Below are 22,472 nucleotides of genomic sequence, written 5' to 3' on the forward strand. Positions count from 1 at the left end.
TTGCTTCACAAAATAGAAAGTGACTGTAAGAAAATAGCTAAAGCATTGAAAATCCCCATTTTCACCATCAGGGCAATAATTAAGAAGTTCCAATCAACTAAAGATGTTACAAATCTGCCTGGAGGAGGACATGTGTCTAAATCGTCCTAATGCGCGGTGAGGAAGAGAGTTTGAGTGGACAAAGACTCTCCAAGGATCACAGCTGGAGAATTGCAGAGATTAGTTGAGTCTTGAGTCTCAGAAAGCCTAAAAATGATCAAACAGCACCTACATCCCCACAAGATGTTCAGGAGGGTTTCAAGAAAAATCCTCTGCTCTCATCCAGAAACAATCTCCAGCATATTCAGTTGTCAGACACGACTGGAACTTCAAACGGGACCGGCTTCTGTGGTCAGATGAAACTAAAACAAGAGCTTTTTGGCAGCAAACCCACCAGATGGGTTTGGTGCACACATGGATAAAAAGTCCCCCATGCCCACGGTTAAATATACTGCTGGATCTTTAATGTTGTGGGCCTATTTTTCTGCTGGAGGTCCTGGACATCTTGTTCAGATTCATGGTATCATGGATTCTATCAAATACCAACAGATAAAAAATCAAAACCTGCTTCTGCTAGAAATCCAATAATGGGCTGTGGTTGGATCGTCCATCAGGACAATGATCCAAAACAACACAAAAATGTGTCTCTGAGCACAAAATGAAGCTTCTGACATGGCCATCCCAGTCCCCTGACCTGAACCCTAAAGAAAATGAGTGGAGTGAACTGAAGAGAAGAAGCACCAGCATGGAGTTGGAATCTGAAGGATCTGGAGAGATTCTGTATGAAGGAATGGTCTCTGATCTCTTTTCAGGTGTTCTCCAAACTCATCAGGTGTTATAGAAGAAGACTTACAGCTGTTATCTTGACAAAAGGAGGTTGCAATAATTGGATGCCAATAATTGCGGCCAACGTGAACAAGAGAAAAACATTTCTTTCATAATGAGTTTTTTCCCCCATTTTCAATTATTTTACTTAAATGAAAGGTTAGGATTTCGTGAATTTTGTAATGAAACATATATAAATATACAGACACACACACACACATAATATCTCTATCTATCTATCTATCTATCTATCTATCTATCTATCTATCTATCTATCTATCTATCTATCTATCTATCTATCTATCTATCTATCTATCTATCTATCTATCTATAAATAAAAGAATACATTTTTATATATATTTTTTATTTTTAATTAAAGTTCAAAAGAATAGTATTTTTTGGATAAATTGTTTCGTGTAATATTATAAATGTCTTTACGGACACTTTTTAAATCAATGGAATGCATCCGTGCGTCATAATAATAGGGGGAGTAAAAAAAAATTCATTTTTGGTTGAACTATCCCTTTAAGCCTTTAAGAACATCATCTTTGGTCTGCTGTCAATTAAAAGAGTACATTATTTCTAGTAGTCAGTTTGTGTAAATAAACAAGTTCAAACAAATCAATTATCATAGGTAATGGACTGAATACTACACATGCCATGCATTCAAACATTAAGTTGTTAATAAGGCAGAATATGCCTTTATGGCCTTATAACTGAACGCCAAGTCTGATGAGTGTGTAAATGGTGAAATGCATTTGCAAAAGCAAACACACAGAGACACACACAGAGACACACACACACAGTGTTGTGTGAGGAGAGTGATAAAGGTCTCAAGCCATCCCTAAGAGTGAGAGAGCCGCCCATGAGCACACAAACAGGTGTTAAGACAAGAGAGGAGTTTAAAAAAAAAAAAACAAGTTATGCACAAAGGAGACATGAAATACCTGTGGGGGAGGACGGACCTTCCTTACTCTTTCTTTCTGTTTCTCCTGCTAAAGGGGGTTAATGGAGAGATTACTTACATCGAAAGAGGAAAAGGACACAGACATGGACCCACATTGAGGGAGAAAAAAAAAATGCCAAAGATCTTTTGCATGAAAGTAAAATCAACATTATTAGAATTACAGGTTTAAAAAGAGGTCAGCTTGCATCAGTAAACGCCACACACAAGACATTCAACTGTTTCAAAGGTCTTCGGCACAATAGCTCAGAGAAATCATGCCAGACCTTTATGGATTTACAACCGTTACACAAAACCTTGGATAAATAACCAAGAGATATCTGTAACACACAGGACAATGCAAAACTCAAAACTCCACAGGAGATGTACAGGACAAACATTTGAGAGACAAGAACAAAGAATTATGAAAGGGATACTGCAGTCATTTTTCATCTGAATATATTCCCCAGATCTCCATTGATTCAGGTATAATGATACATGAAGACCTGCTTGTTTTCATGAGCAAAATGTGTCGCTTCTTTTTAACCTCCATTAGAAGGTCAACTCATAGGGCTTTGATGAAAAAAAAACAAAAAAACAAAAAAAAACATCATTCTTTTAAATTCAAATCAAACCTCAGAATAGTGCCAAAGCCATGGCCTAGTGGTTAGCGCATGTGCTCATCATGAAGGAAACAGTTTTTAACCTGGTCTGCGTCCGTCCTAATTTCATTCCTTCCTCTCTGTTTACAGTTATATTCATGTATTATGGGTAATTATTGAGTAAAGAAGTGTTTCCAAGAAGTAATCTCAGCAATTTTATGTATACTCTCGTTCAAATGTTTGGGGTCATTAAGTTTTTTTTATTTTTTATTTAAATGAATACTGTTAAGCAATGATCTATTCAATTGATCAAAAGTGACAGCAAGACATTTATAATTTTACAAAACATTCTTTACTTTTGTTACAAAGACTTCCTATCATGGTTTCCACAAATAAGACTGGAGTAATGATGCTGAAAATATCAGCTTTGATCACAGGAATAAATTATTATTATATTTAACAAATTAGTATTATAATTTAATTATTTATACTTATTAGAATTTTACATGCAAAGTTTTTACAGTATTTTATTCAAATGAATGCAGTCTTGGTGAGCATAAAAGACTTCTTTCAGAAGCATTGAAACAATCTCACTGAACCCAAACTATTAAACGGTCGTGTCTATCTTTAATTTGGTCTCTACTGGTATCGGCGATTGAAAACCCCACAATCCTTGTTTAAATATCTATTACTACTGACCTGACAACATGCATATGTAACAGATATAATTAGGGTTGTCAAAAGTATTAAATTCGGTACTGAAATTTTAAAAATGTGACGATACCAGCATTTCCTAGCATTTTAAATGATTGGCCATTGTGTTCACGAGCTCAACAGATACGTCTGTGATTGGCTACAATGATCAACGCTTCAAAAACATGTTGTAAACAGACATCATAATAGACACAGATACACAGGGGAGCGTTTCAAAGCAGGCTTCTCTCAGCAGATCCCTAATATATCCGCTAGCTGACAGATCCACTGATTGACGCCTGCTTTCAAATGCTCCTGTATGCATCCGTGTCTATTAAGATGTCTATTTACAACATGTTTTTGAAGTGTTGATCATTGTAGCCAATCACAGACATATCTTTTGAGCTCGAGAGCATGCCAGTCATAGGTGTTTACGAATCCGCTCAACAGAGCTCAAAATGCTGGTATCGTTTGAAATTTCAGTACCGACTTGGTACTTTTGATAACCCTAGATATAATCTAAGGAAAAAAAAACAAAAAACAAGAGTACTCTGGGACTCTACTAGAATGAGCTTGAGATCAGATAAATTACTAAAACACCTACAGTAATGTGGAGATGTCTTCATATTCAGATGAAAAACTTTGAGTGTGAAGTTGTACGGCTGTGGTGCAGAAGTTTACCTGCAGGTCAGGACAGACACGTTTCGCTGGGGGTGACAGTGAGCCCGGCGGTGAGGCCTCATCTTCCTTTGTGAGGTGTTTTAGCATTATACATTTCTCCACTGTGAAAGATCTGACAGTGTGAAAGACATTAGAGAATCAAGTGAACAGAAAACAGACACTCTGTTAAGCATGCACACAGCTACAGCGGCCACTTTATTAGGGGTCCACTATTTCTTCCTCAAACTCATTTCCAGTACGAACACCACTTCCATTCTCCAAAACTGACTACATAGTTTGGGGTCAGACTTTTTTTTTTTTTTTTCTGAAAGAAATTAATACTTTTATTCATTAAGGATGCATTTTTATTGATCAAAAGTGACCGTAAATACATTTATAATGTTACAAAAGATTTATATTTCAAATAAATGCTGTTCTTTTGCACTTTATACATATAAAAATTCTCTTTTTTTTTTTTAAACTGAAGACTAGAGGAATGATACTGGAAATTCAGCTTCGCCATTAGAGGAATAAATTACATTTAAAATACATTCAAATAGAAAACAGATATGTTAAATTGTAATAATATTTTCTGATTTGTTATTATAGCTCTGTTGAAATCTAAAATGATCTCACTGTGTGACTAAAGGCTGTAAATGCAAGAATTACTGTCCAGTCCAGAATTTCTTCCAACGTTTTTCCATTCTTCAAGAATTGTCTCCTCCTGCTTCTATTCCACATTTGACAAACTGAATCTAATAAAGTGGCCACTGTGTGAACATGCACATTTGATGAAACGACTAGTTAAGAAGAGTTTCTCATACTTGTCCCTGCATTTCTGTAGCGCTTCATCGGCTATAAGCTTCAGGCTGATCAGCTTATCACCGCGGTAAAACCCATCTGGGGAGGGAAAGAAACACACAATAAAACAACTTTTATTTACTTGCATTTCACAGAAAATCCCGAAAAGACAAAGACCGTAAACTTTTATTAGGTGATAACAGATGTTGGTCTTATCATGGCTGAGATGTTTATTTTATGGTTATAGTCCACTTGCAAGCTCAAAGACTTTGTCACTACCTACACATCTAATTTCAGTGAGACACCTTTTTTACAATTACAATCAGGCACTGTAAATATCCTGAAATTTTGCCGCAAGACTGATCATTATAGTTTAGAACGAACCATATGTCTAGAGCTGCATGATTAATCGTATTTAAATTGTGATAACGATATGTGCTTCTCTCGATTAATCAAATTATTGTTGCGATATTGGCTTTCTGATTTGTCTTACGTTTTGACAATTTGGACATTTCTGTTATCTTGCATTGGTAAAGAGCCTCCACTATCTGTCCTGCTTGGGGTTGCTAGATGTCAAGGGAATAAATCTCCCAATTGGAACTTTTCTCTTAAAAAGGATACATTTTCTGTCCTGTGTTTTACTGAACCATGCGCACAGGCACTCTCTGGTCTGAAAATAAGCGCTGATGATCTGACTACACCGACAATTATGTACCTTTCTTCACGAGGCCACATGTGCGATTTGCTGCTACTAAACCTGCGAGTAAACTTCTCTTTCACAAACTGTAATAAATCCAAACATGAATCTTGACCATATTGTTTGCGATCACAGTTGGTGAATAAATGCACTTACGCAACCTCTATGCTAGAACACAAAGTAAATTAATACTGGAATTAAGATAATTTGATGTGTGATGAAGCTATCGTAGTTGGTTAAATGCTCCATGCGCCACCTACAGGCATATTAGGTGAAGTGAAACGTTACAATCCCTTTTCAAAAGTGAAAGTAACATGTGAAGGCCAAGTGGTAACCTATACTTGGAATTTGTCTTCTGCATTTAATAGGGCTCGGCCAATACATTGATTCTCGAATCTGGAGCACTTCTGATATATTCTGATGTATCGCGATCCTCTCTCGAATCGATTCTGAGCTTAATTTTTAATAGCAGATGGCACTACATGGTTTAGAAACACCTGAACTCTGCTTGCTTCCAGTTCCTTTACACTTAAACCTAAAATAATCAGTTCAAAAAGGTTGAGGCTAATTATAAGGGTGTTCACAGTGGGCTTTATGTTAATATTTACATTAATCACGCATCATAAAATCATTCTGAGCCGAGGTGCAAGCATATTTAACCACTTACATGACTCGAGCACTATACAGCATTCTTCTTCATGAGCATTTGAGTATGCGGTTAAAAACTAGCCTAGAGCACCATCTGCTTTTAAAAAGTAAGCTCAGAATCACAGAGAGAGAAAATATCAGGATCAATCCAGATTTGAGAATCGATGTATTGTCCCAGACCTAGCATTCAACCCATGCAGTTAATGCACACACATTAGGAGTAGTGGACACACACGCACACACCTGAAGCAGTGGGCAGCCATTTTGCTGTGGCACCCAGGGAGCGATTGGGGGTTAGGTGTCTTCTCCTTTCTACAACTTGAATTCCAGAAATGTTGGGACGTTTTTTAAATTTGAATAAAATGAAAACTAAAAGATCACATGAGCCAATATTTTATTCACAATAGAACATAGATAACATAACAAATGTTTAAAGATTTTACACTTTTATCTACTAAATGAGCTCATTTCAAATGCGATGCCTGCTACAGGTCTCAAAATAGTTGGGCCGGGAACATGTTTACCATGGTGTAGCATCTCCTCTTCTTTTCAAAACAGCGTGAAGACGTCTGGGCATTGAGATTATGAGTTTCTGGAGTTTTGGTGTTGGAATTTGGTCCCATTCTTGCCTGATATAGGTTTCCAGCTGCTGAAGAGTTTGTGGTCGTCTTTGACGTATTTTTCTCTACAGGTGAAAGATCTGGACTGCAGGCAGGCCAATTCAGCACCCGGACTCTTCTACGATAAAGCCGTGCTGTTGTAATAGCTGCAGTTTGTGGTTTTGCATTGTCCTGCTGAAATACACGAGGCCTTCCCTGAAATAGACGTCATCTGGAGGGGAGCAAATGTTGCTCTAAAACCTTTATATACCTTTCAGCATTCATAGTGCCTTCCAAAACATGCAAGCTGCCCATACCGTATGCACTTATGCACCCCCATACCATCAAAGATGACTTTACACTTTGAAACAGTCCATTTTAAATGAGGCTTGACCCACAGGACACGACGGCGCTTCTGGACCATGTTCACATATGGCTTCCTTTTTGCATGATGGAGCTTTAGTTGGCATCTGCAGATGGCACGGCGGATTGTGTTTACCGACACTGGTTTCTGGAAGTATTCCTGGGCCCATTCAGTAATGTCATTGACACAATCATGCCGATGAGTGATGCAGTGTCGTCTGAGAGCCTCAAGACCACAAACATCCAATAAAGGTCTTCGGCCTTGTCCCTTACGCACAGAGATTTCTCCAGTTTCTCTGAATCTTTTGATGATGTTATGCACTGTAGATGATGAGATTTGCAAAGCCTTTGCAATCTGACGTTGAAGAACATCTTTTTACGCACTCTTTCACAGCTCTGCCCATCTTTACTTCTGAGAGACTCTGCCTCTCCAAGACATCCCTTTATAGCTAATCATGTTACAGACCTGATATCAATTAACTTAATTAGTTGCTAGATGTTCTCCCAGCTGAATCTTTTCAACATTTCTTGCTTTTTCAGGCATTTATTGTCCCGTGCCAACTATTTTGAGACCAGTAGCAGGCATCAAATTTGAAATGACTCATTTTGTGGATAAAAGTGTAAAATTTCTCAGTTTAAACATTTGTTATGTTATCTATGTTCTATTGTGAATAAAATATTGGCTCATGTGATTTGAAAGTCTTTTAGTTTTCATTTTATTCAAATATAAATAACATCCCAACTTTTCAGGAATTCAGGTTGTAAACATGGCAAACTCTTGCCATGAAGTTCCCTGTCCCTACTCAAAAATCCCAGCCACAGGCTAAATAGCTTTTGATAGTAATACGATTACTGCCACGTTCAGTCTAAAGACTTGTGAACAATGTGAAATGCAGCACTCTTTTGCAGTGGATGGAAATTCAGCTGATTAACTTTGGGATTAGCAGAGATTATATACTTTGAGTAAATGAAGTCAGATTTTTTTCGGGCATGCTTTCCTTACCAGCTGTTATAAGAAGACAGCACTGAGAGTCCATGATCCTCTCACACAGAGACTCGGCGGAGAAACCAGCAAACTGGGATGGGAACACAAAAATGTAAATAAATATAAATGTTGCACAAAACATTTTTCTTTTATATTAAGTTTCTGGTACAGCGCCAGATCTTTTTTGGCAAAAAGTCAAACTGTTGAAAAAAGAAAAAAAAAAGTCTGATAAAGATCACACCTTGCAAAACATGTATAGGTACTTTGTTTTTACATGTTCTTTTTTTAAAAAGCTGATTGGGCAATGCAGTGCTCCAGCTAAATCCAAGGAAAGACAGAGGAAATGCGTCGCAAATGACAAAGGACTGACCACAATAGAGTGAACCGCTCCAATTCGAGCACAGGCCAACATGGCCACCACCAGCTCCACCACCATGGGCATGTAAATTGACACACGGTCACCTTTCTTCACGCCTGCACAGTCAGAGAGAAAAAGAGAGCGGGGGACCGACAAGAGGACATTGCTTTAATACACTACATCTGTGTAAAATCTTTAACCTGCTGCTGGTCACTATTATACCATTCTTAACCATTTCAACAGCATTTCTGTTTTACCTTGTGACTTGAGGACATTAGCAAACTTGCAGACTTGCTGGAGCAGTTCTCTGTAGGTCACCGTCTTCTCATCTCCAGGTTCATTACCCTCCCTGTACAAATCAATACCCGAAATATTACTATCATATACCGTTCAAAAGTACTTTTATTGCAAAGATGCATTAAATTGACAGTTAAGACTTTTACAATGTTATAAGTGTTCTTTTTTAGAAAGCAAGGTTTCTATTTCAAATTAATGCTGTTCTTTTGAACTTTCTATTCATCAAAGAATCCTGAAAAAAAAAAAAAAAAAAATGGTTTCCACATAAATATTAAGCAACAAAAACTGTTTTCAACACTGGTAATAGCAAGAATCATCATTATTATATTGATCAATACTAATAATTGAGCACCAAATCAGAATATTAGACTGATTTCTGAAGGATCATGTGACACTGAAGACTGGAGTAATGATGCTGAAAATTCAGCTTTGATCACAGGAACAAATTACATTTTAAAATATATTCAAACAGAGAACAATTATTTCAAATTGTAAAAATACTTTAAAATATTTCTGTTTTTATTGTATTGTTGATCAAATAAATACAGCCTTGGTGAGCATAAGAGACTTCTTTTAAAACTTTTGAACCGTGGCGTATTCCTTATAGACATATTTTCAAACTTCATTCAATCACAGTCATGACTCATAATCATGTATATTGATCCTTGAGTACTAGTTATGTTCAATGGCAAAGTATGACAAAAGCAAGTTGACAAAAAGAATTTGTGCATCTCGTGTTCAATTCTATATTTTAACTCTCACTGTTTATTTCTGATATATTCCAATTACTGCAAACCTCTGATAACACTATTTTGCCGTGAGAAGTGCCCTCAAATGTCCCCTTCAGGTTAACGTGTAACTTTTTATTTTTTCTTGACTTTGGATGTCGGCATACATTCTTAAAATAGAGCTGCGTTCTGAGTCTGACACAGAAAGGAAAAGACCACAACTGCTGGAAAGATTCAACATTCAAGTGTTTCAAACTGAATTCTGTAATGACTTATGTTGTAACAAGAAATGATTGAAAACTTTAAAATTGCTAAACTGGCATTGCAAAAGCAGAGAATCAGCAACTGCCCCAAGCAACATTCTGTACACGTGAAGTACTTGAAGGCTATTTCTGTACATCTGAATGCTAATGAACAATGACTGCCAAAAAAAGTCCTCATGAATTGCATTGACAGCATTCAGCACAGATAAACTGATCCACTGCAATGCACATGAACAAATGAAGCCTATGAAGATGCAGTACTTCACTCTGGGTGGACTGCCATTGGCAGGACCTGGTTCAAGCTTACTAAAATAGCTCCAATGTGCCCCTGCCTGTCAGCAAGCCTATGTATTATATTATTATATGAATATAATAACAGCCCAGCAATACTACATCGACTAATTGGACTAAACAGTGTAGGATTGTGGCTTAATATACAGGTCTTAACCCAAATACAAGTGTGGTTTAACCTAGTGGCTAAAGAATGGGGCTGGTTACTGAAAGGTGGTAGAGTAAAAACTGGTAACGACCAAATCATCATAAACCAAATGTTGATTTAGAGGTATTAAAGTTGTGCTTTTTTGGTTATTTCCTTTTTAATGCAGTGTGTAAAAGCTGTTTGTTAATATAAAATGTCTGCAAAGTTTTAAGGATCACAGTGCATGACAAGTTATTGTCTCCTAAAAGAAAGAAGTATTCTGGAAGTATTCCTGGGCCCATTTAGTAAAGTCATTCTGAACTCATCGTTTCGATTCGAGTCATCAGTAATTCCACTTCCTATTACCTACTCTGCTACCTGTGTAACAATGTAACACATTTGCAAAATCCCTGCCTATGGTCTTCATTGGCTGCGAACGAACAAGACATCTACTTTAACCCACCCTCAAACACTGTAGCTGTATCCAAGGCCTGGAAGAATTCAGTTCATGTTGTCAACATGTCAAGAAGACATGTCACGGTTTTCATTTCGTAGACCAATCACAACAGACTGGACCAGCTGACCAATCAGAGCAGAGTGGACCAATCAAAACAGGGCTGCGTTCAGCAAAGACAAAACTTTTTTTTTTTTTAACGGAAACGATGGTGTGTTGAACGCCCTGTTCATATGACGTAAGAGGATGGATGTGATTATTAACGTTACTGTAGTATGAAGCAGAGCAGGAGCGAGTGTTGTGGAGCTGAACGAGGAGCTGGAGCGATTGATCAACACACGCCTCACGAGCAGCGGGACTTTTATTATGACACAGTCGCCGGCGCCGCTTCCGCTTTTCCGGTCATGAGTATGAGGTAACGCAGCTCTGTTTATCATATTAGATACATTTGAGAGTGTTGAAAATGATGTTATAACGTTACTCTGTGCGTTCACTCGGCGGCTGCTGTGAGACACTGTTACACACTGCAGTAAGATAGATCCATTTTACAATATCACATTAAATGCTGGATGATTGTGTTGATAAATGGCATGCAATTCATTTTAAAACGTATTATATGATGGAGAAAATGCTGTATTACTGTTACTAAAAATAAAGCTGCATCTGATTATGCTATGTTAGCTACTTCACAAAATAGTGTTTTTCTCTGAGTAAAGCATGAGACTCGCAAAAAATCAAGAAAATTTGATTTAAACAATAAGACTAAACGTGTTGAGCTATTTAACAATAATTCGTTTTCTGTCTATAAATATATCAAAACAGTTGTTCCCTTGTCTATTAAAACATGTAAATATTAAAGCGTCTTTGGTGTTTATATGGTTTCTACAAAATCAAACCGGAAATCGAGGGTAACGCGGGTATGACGCCATTGACAGGCGACTCCTCACACGTCCCGGAGCCTTGGGTAAAATTGCAATTTTCTCACGATTTACAAATAGTTGGAAACATTTGGGACAAGTACTCAAGTGAATGAAATATAAAAAAGACTGGCCTAGTGGCTTTTGGATATTTTACTGCAAAAATATTACATATTGCACCTTTAATTACCATTGTGTATGAAATTTGGTATATAAATACACTTGCCTTGCAATGAAGCTAAAAATATAAACAACTACATCATCATGTTGATATGCTATATTTTTACTAAACTCTTATGACAAACAGGTCTTCTAATATCTTCGATTGTTGCGTATATCAAGCTGCAGCGGACACATTTGTAAACGACTTTACTTGGATCCATTGTGCGAGCCGTCTCTTTAAAACCGCGTGGTTTATATACGCATTGCCGCTGATTGGGCTGACATTTGTGACACACCCACTAAACAAGAGAAAACACATCTCAAACCCCGTTGCACACCGTTTCCAGGATATGTGTCGTTAAACCAGGAAACTGTAGCAAAACGTTGTGCACCGGTTTGAGTTTGAACGTGCCCCAGACTGGGCCGTCTGACCAATCAGAGCAGAGAAGGCTGGTGGCAAGGAGGGGTTAAAGCCCGGAAAACACCAAGTTGATGGTCGGCCGACTAAGTTCTCTTTATTTTTATATATATTTATGGGCTTTTTGTGTCTTTATTTGTAAAGGACAGTGGAGAGCAGACAGGAAAGCATTGGGCAGAATCGGCAAAGGACCTCGAGACGGGAATCGAACTCGGGTCGCCGTGAACGCATTTGCGCCATATGTCAGCGCACTAACCACTAGGCTGTCGGTGCCGACAAGCCAACGTTTTCTCAGTGTCAGCTGAATTTGGTCCTCATCCGTTTTTTTTTTGGCCGATTCAACGTCGGAGCTCGACGGTCAGTTGGGCCATCTGGTTGGATGTTCAGCTACTGCCACCTGCTGGTACGGAAAGGCATTTCAGGTGTAGAGCGTCGGTTTGGCGTGTTCCAACTTTGGGCCCGGACGCTGCCGATGTGAGCCAAATCCGCAGTCTGTTTTTGTCGCCACTTGTTCGTCGGCATCAGCTTGGTGTGTCCCAGCGAGAATATTTTTGGTGCGCCGAAAAAACAAAATGACGACTTATACCTAGATGGCCGAACACTGCTTCAGGAAGCTTTTGAGCGTTATGAATCAGCGTGTTGTTATTTTTTTTTTTTTTGCAGCACCAAAAATATTCTCGTCACTTTATGATATTAATATTGAACCACTGTACTCACATGAACTGATTTAAATATGTTTTTTGTACATTAATGGATCTTGAGAGAGGAAATGTCATTGCTGGCTATGGAGGCCTCACTGAGCCATCGAATTTTATCAAAAATATCTTAATTTGTGTTCTGAAGTATGAACGAAGGTCTCACGGGTGTGAAACGACATGAGGGTGAGTAATTAATGACAGTATTTTCATATTTGGGTGAACTCACCCTTTAAAATAGCATAATAGGGGCACTTTAAGTGAACTGTATGTGGTTTTGTATGATAACATTGGCAAGGTAGATGAAAATCAAAACAGTGACATCACCATTCCCAAAATACAAGACTTTCAATGTCACGAGCACAACTTCCAGGTAAACTGAAACATGCTTCACAAATACTAACCAGTAAAAAGCCACTCTGTCACCCAGTTTCCTCTCATGGACGATGCGGTCCAAAACATTATAGCAGATGTTGGTCGTGGCTCCTTCCATGCACTTCATGTAAATCTCACCCTTAGTCACATCGAAATTGTAGTCCAGGAACTTCCCGGTGTATTTTGTCTTCCAGAAAAAATCTTTGGCGATATCTCCCCAGAACTCTGGACACAACAAACACTGATTGAGAACTTGTGCACTGAGAACCAGAGCAAAACCACACACAAATGCACTGTCAATGGTGCTAGTAAAAACAGAGGGCATTGTATTAAAACAATACTTTATTATTATTTAAAAAAAAACAAAAAAACAATATGAATACATTAATGATGCATTATAATTTACCAATTATTAAAAATAATTAGAGTTTGTTTCTAGCATGGATCTTTTAAAATTATGCATTATTAAAAACTTGCACATTAAATATACATGAACAGCTATATGAAGCTTAACTGGCTGGATCTAATAGATTCAAAGCAAAGATTACATCAAAATAAAGCACCTAACAGTAACTCAAAAATAGAGCATAGATGTCCAAACCCGGTGTCTACCAAGGGCACGAGGCTTTGAGACACAGCCAAGTGAAGTTTTTTCTCTCTCTCCAAAATAACAGCTAATAACCTGCACAGAAGCATGAAACTCACCCTCAGGAGACTCGACAGACTGGATGTAGAGCTCCTTGTATTTCTCAAAACTGGGCACGTGCGCTTCTTTCTTCAGGTCCTCTGAAGCATGCAACACGTCCTCGCCAGGTGCCTTATCAGGGATCATCTTAATAACTGATTAAATGGACGCAACTAACACAAAGACACTTAAAAAAGACACACAGTGGATCACTGGCCTAACGTGTGTAAGTCACTTCCGTGTGGGAGAGTTTCGCTCCCATTCAGGCGCTGTGTGTCTCAGAGTTCAGTCTAGATTTCGATTCAGATCCAGATGTGAAGACGCTGCTATTGTTCTGATGAAGTAGCGACGATTCGGATTCAGTTCGCAAGGACGAGTTGTCCGAGACGCGTTAAAACAATTGCACTTTCAATATTGGTTACTATTTTAAACAAGCTCGAAATGTCGCTGCGACGACTGAAGACGCAATAAAAAAGTACGTTTGGATTTAGAAGAAGTCTCGCACATGTAAAATATATAAAAAATGTAAGATGCACTTGAGAGCTGTCAAACAGACGGCAGGTCTCCTCTAGCTTGAGGTTATCTGGTGTGAGGCCGATTAAAGCTGGAAACAGTTCCCGGCATTGGAGAGAAACGCCGGCTGTAACCGAATCAAACGTGTAATCGCGAGAGCCGAGCATGCAGTGCGAGATTAATCATTCTTCCACGCGTGGATTACTAATTCTCAGTGTGTCTGCAAGAGGACAGCCATTGAAGAGTAGAAATAATGTGAACGGACAGAATGGCTATTACAGTCAACCCGAAGATCTTAGATGGGCGGGGCTTAATGTACCGAGTGCTGTTTCTAATTGGCCCCTTCAGGATCTCCTCCTGGGACCCAAGAATAGACTTTTGTCCCCTGTAGTGGACATTATATTTTAGTGAATTTCTACGTCACACGTCACAGTTTTAAAGAGTTAGTTCACCCAAAAATGAAAATAATGTCATTAATTACTCACCCTCATGTTGTTCCACACCCGTAAGTTCGTTCATCTTCAGAACACAAATTAAGATATTTTTGATGAAATCTGATGGCTCAGTGAGGCCTGCATAGGGAGCAATGACATTATAATTCTCAAGATCTATTAATGTACTAAAAACATATTTAAATCAGTTCATGTGAGTACAGTGGTTCAATAGTAATATTATAAAGCAACAAAAATATTTTTGGTGCGGCAAAAAAACCCCAAAATAACAACTTTATTCAACAAAATTGTGATGGGTGATTTCAAAACACTGCTTCAGAGCTTTAAGAATCGAATCTGTGATTCGGATCTCCAATGAAACGGCTAAACTGCTGAAATCACGTGACTTTGGTGCTCCGAATCACTGATTCGATTCGTAAAGCTCTGAAGCGGTGTTTTGAAATCGCCCATCACAATTTTGTTGAATAAAGTTATTTTGTTTTTTTTTATTGGTGCACAAAAAATATTCTCGTGGCTTTATAATATTAAGATAGAACCACTGTACTCACATGAACTGATTTAAATATGTTTTAGTAGTTTTCTGGATATTGAGAAGTTCAGTGGCATTGCTGTCGATGCAGGCATTACTGAGACATCGGATATTATATTAAAAAATATTAAAATTTGTGTTCTGATGATGAACGAAGGTCTTACAGGTGTGGAACGACATGAGGGTGAGTAATTAGTGACAGAATTTTCATTTTTGGGTGAATTAACCCTTGAAGTCTGGATGTCCTGTAAAGAGCACATTCAGGGCTTTGTGGAGATAGTAAATGTTTGGAAGTTTCACCATGACCACTCCCTCTCCTTGGTCTTTAAAAATGACTGACATTAATTTAGTGATCAAATTTAGCACTCTCATGGAAATATTTTAAAATTATCATTTAAATTATAAATCAACATCTCAGTAAAAAGTTTTCAATCAAAATATGACTTTCTGTTACAAAACAGGGCATTGATTTCACACATGACCTGTAGAGGACAACAGGACTTAAATCATGATTATCAGGCATTTTGGGAAATGCAACAAAATATATATCAATATTCCTATTAATTATTAGATATTATGAAAATGTCAATTTTTATTCCCATTATTACACTTCTTTTTTCATTACATGTTGCTCCAAGAACACATTAATATGCAAATTAGATAGTGTATAGATGCATTGAATGGGAAAACCCATGTATGGCCATTTTATGCACATATTGCATAAAGTAAAATGTTGTATCAATTCATTCCATTATATCTTTGATAACATAGTTGAGAATCATCTTTAAACAAAGTAATAAAAAAAATCCTGAAACCTAAAAATCGATTAGTGAATAATAATAATTTAAAAAATCCATTGTTTTTGCCTGATGTCCACTACTTTTTTTTTTTAATGCTCTAAACAATGTAATGATGTGGGGGTAAAATACTGAATTAAAAAACTTTTTTTTCTGGGTCCCAGGAGGGTGTGTATATATATATATATAAGTTGGATATATAAATGTCACAAAAATATTTTACAAGGCTAACATAGTCTTGACAGCTTTTTCTTTCTATGATAGAATTCAATCATTAACACCACAAAGTTGGGAGTTTTATTAATAAATGTAGATTTATTTATGTAAAATCTAATCAAAATTATACAAATATTCATCCAATTTCAGACAATATATTTGGAGATTTTGCAATTCATAAGTTTAACTCACAAGGGATTTCAAGTATGGGATAACGTCTCTAAAAAAACAAAACGCTGCTCTATGATGTTTGGTAATCAATTTGCAATTTCCAGTGTTATGGTTTTATAAGACAAAAAAAATGTTGTAAAATTTGAATATGGCACAATGAAGCTTCACGTTTCGGGCCACCAAACGCCCCCTAGAGGAAGAACACTATGCAGCCCACACAAGCAGTTAGAAATATTGCCGCCTAAAGGCAGCACGAGTGTTTGAGCTCACTATGACCTCTACTGGACGGAGGACAATCCTTATTTCTATTATCAGTGATGCCATATATTTTGTGTAAGCATTTTTGTTAAAATCAAAACAAAAAAAACGTATTTAAAAAAAAAAAAAAAAAATGCACTAAGGGGTTGTTCTTTTAGTGCATACCTTTATGCTTTGCATGTTAAACTGATCATCTTTTAGCACTCCCATCTGGCTACTACTTCCACTTAAGTTAAAACTTATCAGCTTGCTTTGTACCACTCCTAAATCATTTGCCTTTTCCGAGTCAATCTTTGGATCCAGTCATAATAAAAAAAATATGATTGTCATAAAATACAGAACAAATATTCTCATAGCACCAACATCTTTTCCCATGGTTAATTAAAATTCCCTAATCATAGTAATCCTCAAATAGTTAATCATTTTAATTATTCACATCACTTAAGGAGGCTGGCAGTCATGAATATAACTAATGCACTCAAACTATTAAAAACACAAACACAAGAGTCCAATTTTATTTTTTTATTTTACAAAGAAACTTCCAGAGCCCATCCTTACGCTTAGATGTTCCTGTAAAGAGAGAACAATCTTTAGAATCATAACCAGCTCATAACCAACAGTTTCACATAAGCACATATTTGCTGGAATGGTTCACCCAAAAATAAAAATTGTCTTTGACGATTCAAAAAGTTCATAAAGAGATTGTAAAACTAATCCATATGAATTGAGTGGTTTAGTCAATTTTCTGAAGAGACTCGATCGCTTTACATGATGAACTGACGAATGTTGAATTAAAGCTTAAATTCAGTCTATGCACAAATCAGTAAAGGTAAACAGAAGCTCAAGCATGCATTCTTGTTGAGTTACACAGCGCGTTTGAGCTTCGGCAAGAACCAATGAAGTTTGTTCTCGTGTGTTAAGGCCCAGATATAACTTTATTTTCCACGTTCCACTCCATCTCGCACACAGTTTGAGCGTGCAAGCCTTTCAAAGTAGACTCCGTTTGGCCGTGAGCATGGAAAGAAGCATTTGGCACGTGCACGCTATCTAGTGGACTTTGTTTTTAAGTGCTCAAGTCACTCGCACATGCGCTGTTGTACATTCACGGGGATGCATGCGGACAGCGTGCACGGACGTCTGCGGACCATCCTGAAGACATAAATTACAGGGACAGTGAAGCACACTTTGAGCTTTACGCAGCACGTGGAGTTTCCGCAAGAACCAATGAAGTTTGTCCTTGCATGTTTAGCAAGCTTCTGTTTATGCGAGTTCATGAATGTTTATATGTGAATAAAAGCCTAAATTCAGTCTGTTCATCACATAAAGCGATCGATTCCCTTCAGAAAATCTGTACTAAATTGCTCAATTCATAAGGATTAGTTTTACAATCTCTTTATGAACTGTCAAAAGAGGGACCGAAATCGAAAATTATCAAAAATACCTTAATTTGTGTTCTGAAGATGAACGAAAGTCTTACAGGTGTGGAACGCCCATAGACTGTAAAAAAAAAATAAAAGATGGACGACGCGACGCCGCTTCCTTCCATTGTATTGAACAGAAGCCAAAATGGGCCGATGAATGGGCGCTGACACGTTACGCAATACATCAAAAAAAAAAAAAAGTTTGGAGCCTGGGCATGCGCAGATGGAATTGTCAGTGGAGCCGGAGTCGCTGTATCATCCTCAAAGTCATCATTCATGTATTTTAAATAGACTATAAAATTCTACCTATAAAATAATAGGCTATTCTGTTTCTAGAGCAATAATACTTTTGAAACAGCAAATTCAGTAGATAAAATCAATATAATATGCCACTAGAAACAACTCTAAATCGTCAGAAACGGTCCTGCCATTTTAAATCAAGTTCAACTAACGTTACAGGAGATCGATTACTGTAATTAGAGTAAGCTATCATTAGTTTTGTCCTGCTAATTATTTTATACCCATAAAAATAATAAGTAACAGCCAGATAACGATCACCTGCTTTTTCCCGACATGGTTAACATTAGGTGTGTTATCTTAACTAATAACATTTATTAATTAGCTTATAACACCCATATTTGATGTTACAGAAAAAAGGTTCAGTGATCCGTCAGATCCTGTAGGTCAGTTAGTACAATTTACTGCTGAACTCATTTTGTTGGTGTTAAATAACAAAGAAATCAAATTAACAGTTAGTTAATACATCTTCAATCTCCCCTCGAAGCTCCGACAGTCCTCAGACAAGCTGTCAATCAACTTCGAATCATGACGACACACCCTGTTTTTATAGCATCAAATTGCTAGCTAACATCTAAATTATCACAAAAACGAACAATTGAATATATATCAGTGTGATAACAACTACCTTAAATGACCAAAACCATCTTTCAGAAAGTTTTATTTGAAGCAGAATTTATTCTGTTTTCACTGAAGTCTCATTCGACTGCATTGAGAGGGCGGGGTTTATGACCTGTACTGCATCCAGCCTCCAGGGGGCGATCAAAGAGCCCGTGGCTTCACTTTTCAGGACGTATGAGACACCCAGGAACGACATGAGGGTGAGTAATTAATGACTGAATTTTTCACTTTTTGGGTGAACTAACCCTTTAAAAGAGCTCACTGAAGCTGCTTAAAAGCACAAAACAAAAACGAGGTGCTGAAAAAAATCTCTTACTATTAGGAATTTCACACAATCACAATGGAGCAACGCTTTAAACACTAGCTGTTTCAGAGAGCATTTACAACTCGATAGGAAATTCACAGAGGGGTAAAAAGCAACAGTAGCAGTCGTTCACTGACAGGAGCTTACTTTGCCACAATGCTGTCGTTCTTTGCGAGCCTCAGGAGGGAGTCATCAGCTTCACCCTGTAGATGACAACGCAAACGCCTTGAGACCACAACAGGTGCGACACCGTACATTTATATGAACCCCTTCAACATCACTACATAGGAATTAATGATGCAGCAGAACGGGCTTTAAGTGTGATTGAACATATGTACCATTCTACGGATGGCGCCACAGATGGCGTAAGTCTTGAACTGTCCGTTGAACCTGCCTGTTGCCCTATCCACCTGTAACAAACAGAGCGAGAGGCTCATTAATCATCACAACTCTGAGGTTTTGGTGGTTTGATTATAACAGGCTTTTGGCATTAACAAATCAGTCACAATATATACCAACAGTTTTTTCAAAGGAAATACAGACATTGTCTGAGTAAATATTGTGTAAAAATAAGATCATATTTGTGAAAATACTTCCTATAATTAAACTGCATTTTACTTGTATGCATTATAAACTTCACTTAAAGTTCACTTTGAAATGAAATACTCACCCTCAAGCCATCCTAGGTGTATGTGACATTTTTTCTTTCTTTCTGATGAACAGTCCCAGGAATATTAATAAATATCCTGATGCATCCGCGCTTTATAATGCCAGTTGAACGGGATCAACAAGTACGAATGAAAGGCGGATCGCGGTCGTTAACTATAGTGTACTTTAGGCGGAAGCGGGCGGTCTGACAATAACCCGGTCGCTCCCGAGATGCTTTGGCATCAGCGCATTTAGTTTTGAGGGACATGTTGTAGGCTGTTTAATTTAGCCTATTATTCTTTGTGACATTTTTTAGGGTGTTGACAGCATCATAGACAAATAACAAATCTTGTATATGCTATGCAGCATTTTATATTTGGTTTTCCCCAATCACTCCCTTTCTTTAAGAGAAGTTTAAATGCGAGATTTTGGAAGCTATCTAAATTTAGCGGGACCTGGTGGGTCGGGAAGAAAGTCACTATATGCGGATAGCATGTGAACACAAAGTGAATATTAGGTGGGAGCGGAACAAAACTATGCGGGAGCGGGATGAAAAAAAAAAAAGTCCCGCGCAGACCTCTACATCTATCCTTCATAAACGTACTCCACACGGCTCTGGTGGGTTAATAAAGGCCTTCTGAAGTGAAGTGATGCGTTTACATAAACAAAATCTCCATATTTAATAAGTTATGAAGTAAAATATCTCGCTTCCACACAAGCCGCCTTCCGTATTCAACATACACAGAAAGTGTAAAGCTCTCGTAGTTCACAAAGCTTATGCTACATCCTACGCCTTCCCTATTCAACTTACAGAAAAAAACTGACGCAAAGCCAGTTTACACTTTCTTCGTAACTTCAATACATAAGGCGGTCTGAGAGTAGATATTTTACTTCATAACTTGTTTAAATATGGATTTTTGTTTTTACACAAATGCATCGCTTCACTTCAGAAGACCTTTATTAACCCCCTGGAGCCGTGTGGAGTACGTTTATGATGGATGGAGACACTTTCTTCAGCTCATACTCGTTGATGCTGTTCACTGTCATTATAAAGCTCGAATGCGTCAGGATATTTATTAATATTTCTCCAATTGTGTTCATCAGAAAGTCATATACACCTAGGATGGCTTGAGGGTGAGTAAAGCTTGGGCTAATTTTCATTTCAAAGTAAACTAATCATTCAAGTTACAATATACCAACCTTTTTGTCAACGGAAAAACATTGTTTTTAGCAAAATCTGGAGTAAATATGATTTAAAACAAGTTTCATGTGTGTATATTTTACTTGCTGTAATTAAAAAGCATTTTGCTTGTATGTATTGTTAAATTGCATTTATAAATGTATACATCTAGTAGTTTTGTAATGTCAAACCTCAGCAATGTTGATCTGGATGGAGGCATGGTCCTTGGCACCAATGATTCTGTTGCTAGCAGAGCTGGAATGAATAAATAGTGTTTAATATTGCTAAATTAGATTCGATTTGTGTGCTTATCGTATTTATTATCAATATTTAACTGCTTATGGGGCAAAGATAAAAAACACAGCTAGTGTTGTGTGCACTCACAATAGTATTAAAATACAGATTTTTGCTCAAAGATTGAATATTTCTCGAAGCTCATGTAACGTTAATCTCACCATTTACGAGGGACGTACAGGTCCACGAATTCACCAGCGTCGTTCTGCATCTTTATCAGCTCAGTCTGCATCAAACAATGAAATCAAACATAAAACCTTATTTAAAAGTTGGAAGCAGAGTTGAGTGTTATATTTTTAGACATTTATTTCCATCGAGACAGTCAGCACGATGAGCGCTGCTCTCCACATGTGTCGCGCCTCAGCCCGGCTGCCGTTTATTCACGATTAAACGCGCAGAAAGCGCGAATATCTGATACACATCGTGTAGAACAGTTCCGTACATAAATGATATAAGACAAAATTGTGTGAAAGTTGTCTCAAAACAGTCAAAAATATAATAGTAAGCTAGAGCTCATGGCGTTCTTACCGATTAACACAAATGGCCGACACGGAAAGGAAAGAGAAAGGGTCAGGAAGTGACGTAACAGGAAAGACAGAATAAGAGTGCATGCTCTTTATTCAACAGAAGAAATATTTATTCTCCTCAGTGCCGCTTTGGGAAACTTTACAATCATTTGTAAAAGAAAATGTGAGATATAATCCTGAAATTGCGAGAATAGATAAAAGATTTTTAAATTTGCAATTACAAGCTTGTACATCTTTCAGACTAACGTTAGTAGAAATAAAAACATTCAAAATACATTTGAGTGTTTATTGCAGTTTCATCTTTTCTCTTTTCTTTCTTTCTTTTTTCTTTTTTTTAATTTTTATTTTTTTATAAATCTATTTATCTTTAAAGGCCATTTCTTAAAATAAAATTTCCCCATTGCCTCACTTTCGGCTGTTGCTGTATCCCTTGTAGACACAACCCAGATATTTGGATGGAAGCCATTATGAACCATTTACGTTGTGGTACCATGTCCCAACCACCAAGTGGTGAATACCCAAAGCTTTGTCTACTATTCCAATTAATTAGTGTCTTTGTATCTCTTTGTTGTTTTGAGATATTACATCATATAAACACAAAGTCAGAGGGAAGAGGAGA

At 37.4% G+C, this 22,472-nt stretch overlaps 2 protein-coding genes across 4 annotated transcripts in view; both read right to left on the reverse strand.

The window, feature by feature from the left end:
• acss2 (acyl-CoA synthetase short chain family member 2) overlaps positions 1-14,384 on the reverse strand; it is a 29,385-nt gene extending 15,001 nt beyond the window's left edge. Inside the window, exons 1-8 of one of the 2 annotated variants that reach the window (XM_067370449.1) lie at positions 13,646-14,384; positions 12,970-13,165; positions 8,471-8,562; positions 8,226-8,329; positions 7,874-7,946; positions 4,587-4,662; positions 3,784-3,895; positions 1,812-1,859 (exon numbers count right to left, since the gene is read on the reverse strand). In XM_067370449.1, coding sequence (XP_067226550.1) covers positions 1,812-1,859; positions 3,784-3,895; positions 4,587-4,662; positions 7,874-7,946; positions 8,226-8,329; positions 8,471-8,562; positions 12,970-13,165; positions 13,646-13,772 — 828 coding nt within the window. In that variant the 5' untranslated portion in view covers positions 13,773-14,384. The remainder of the gene's footprint in view (positions 1-1,811; positions 1,860-3,783; positions 3,896-4,586; positions 4,663-7,873; positions 7,947-8,225; positions 8,330-8,470; positions 8,563-12,969; positions 13,166-13,645) is intronic. The other variant, XM_067370450.1, reaches the window with a different exon arrangement.
• A 2,684-nt stretch (positions 14,385-17,068) lies between these two features.
• Positions 17,069-21,893, reverse strand: rps21 (ribosomal protein S21). Of its 2 annotated transcripts, XM_067370746.1 has the most exons (6): positions 21,855-21,893; positions 21,488-21,552; positions 21,224-21,287; positions 19,543-19,614; positions 19,352-19,407; positions 17,069-17,131 (listed from the first exon to the last, which is right to left on the reverse strand). In XM_067370746.1, the coding sequence occupies exons 2-6, from the start codon at positions 21,535-21,537 to the stop codon at positions 17,122-17,124; spliced, it is 252 nt and encodes an 83-aa protein (XP_067226847.1). In that variant the 5' UTR covers positions 21,538-21,552; positions 21,855-21,893; the 3' UTR covers positions 17,069-17,121. The 2 variants fall into 2 exon arrangements, with proteins under 2 accessions (XP_067226847.1, XP_067226848.1); XM_067370747.1 differs by lacking the exon at positions 17,069-17,131 and having other exon boundaries at positions 19,348-19,407.
• Between the last annotated feature and the right edge of the window lie 579 nt (positions 21,894-22,472).

The sequence above is a fragment of the Chanodichthys erythropterus genome, chromosome 20, assembly GCF_024489055.1.
Source record: "Chanodichthys erythropterus isolate Z2021 chromosome 20, ASM2448905v1, whole genome shotgun sequence".
Classification (NCBI taxonomy): Eukaryota; Metazoa; Chordata; class Actinopteri; order Cypriniformes; family Xenocyprididae; genus Chanodichthys; species Chanodichthys erythropterus.

Excerpts from the sequence above, each read along its gene's own strand:
- rps21 (XM_067370746.1), bottom strand. The coding sequence starts at position 21,537 with ATGCAGAACGACGCTGGTGAATTCGTGGACCTGTACGTCCCTCGTAAA. Across the intron at positions 21,288-21,487 it reads CTGTACGTCCCTCGTAAATG|CTCTGCTAGCAACAGAATCA; the intron begins GTGAGATTAACG and ends TATTCATTCCAG. Across the intron at positions 19,408-19,542 it reads GTGGCGCCATCCGTAGAATG|GGTGAAGCTGATGACTCCCT; the intron begins GTACATATGTTC and ends TGTCATCTACAG.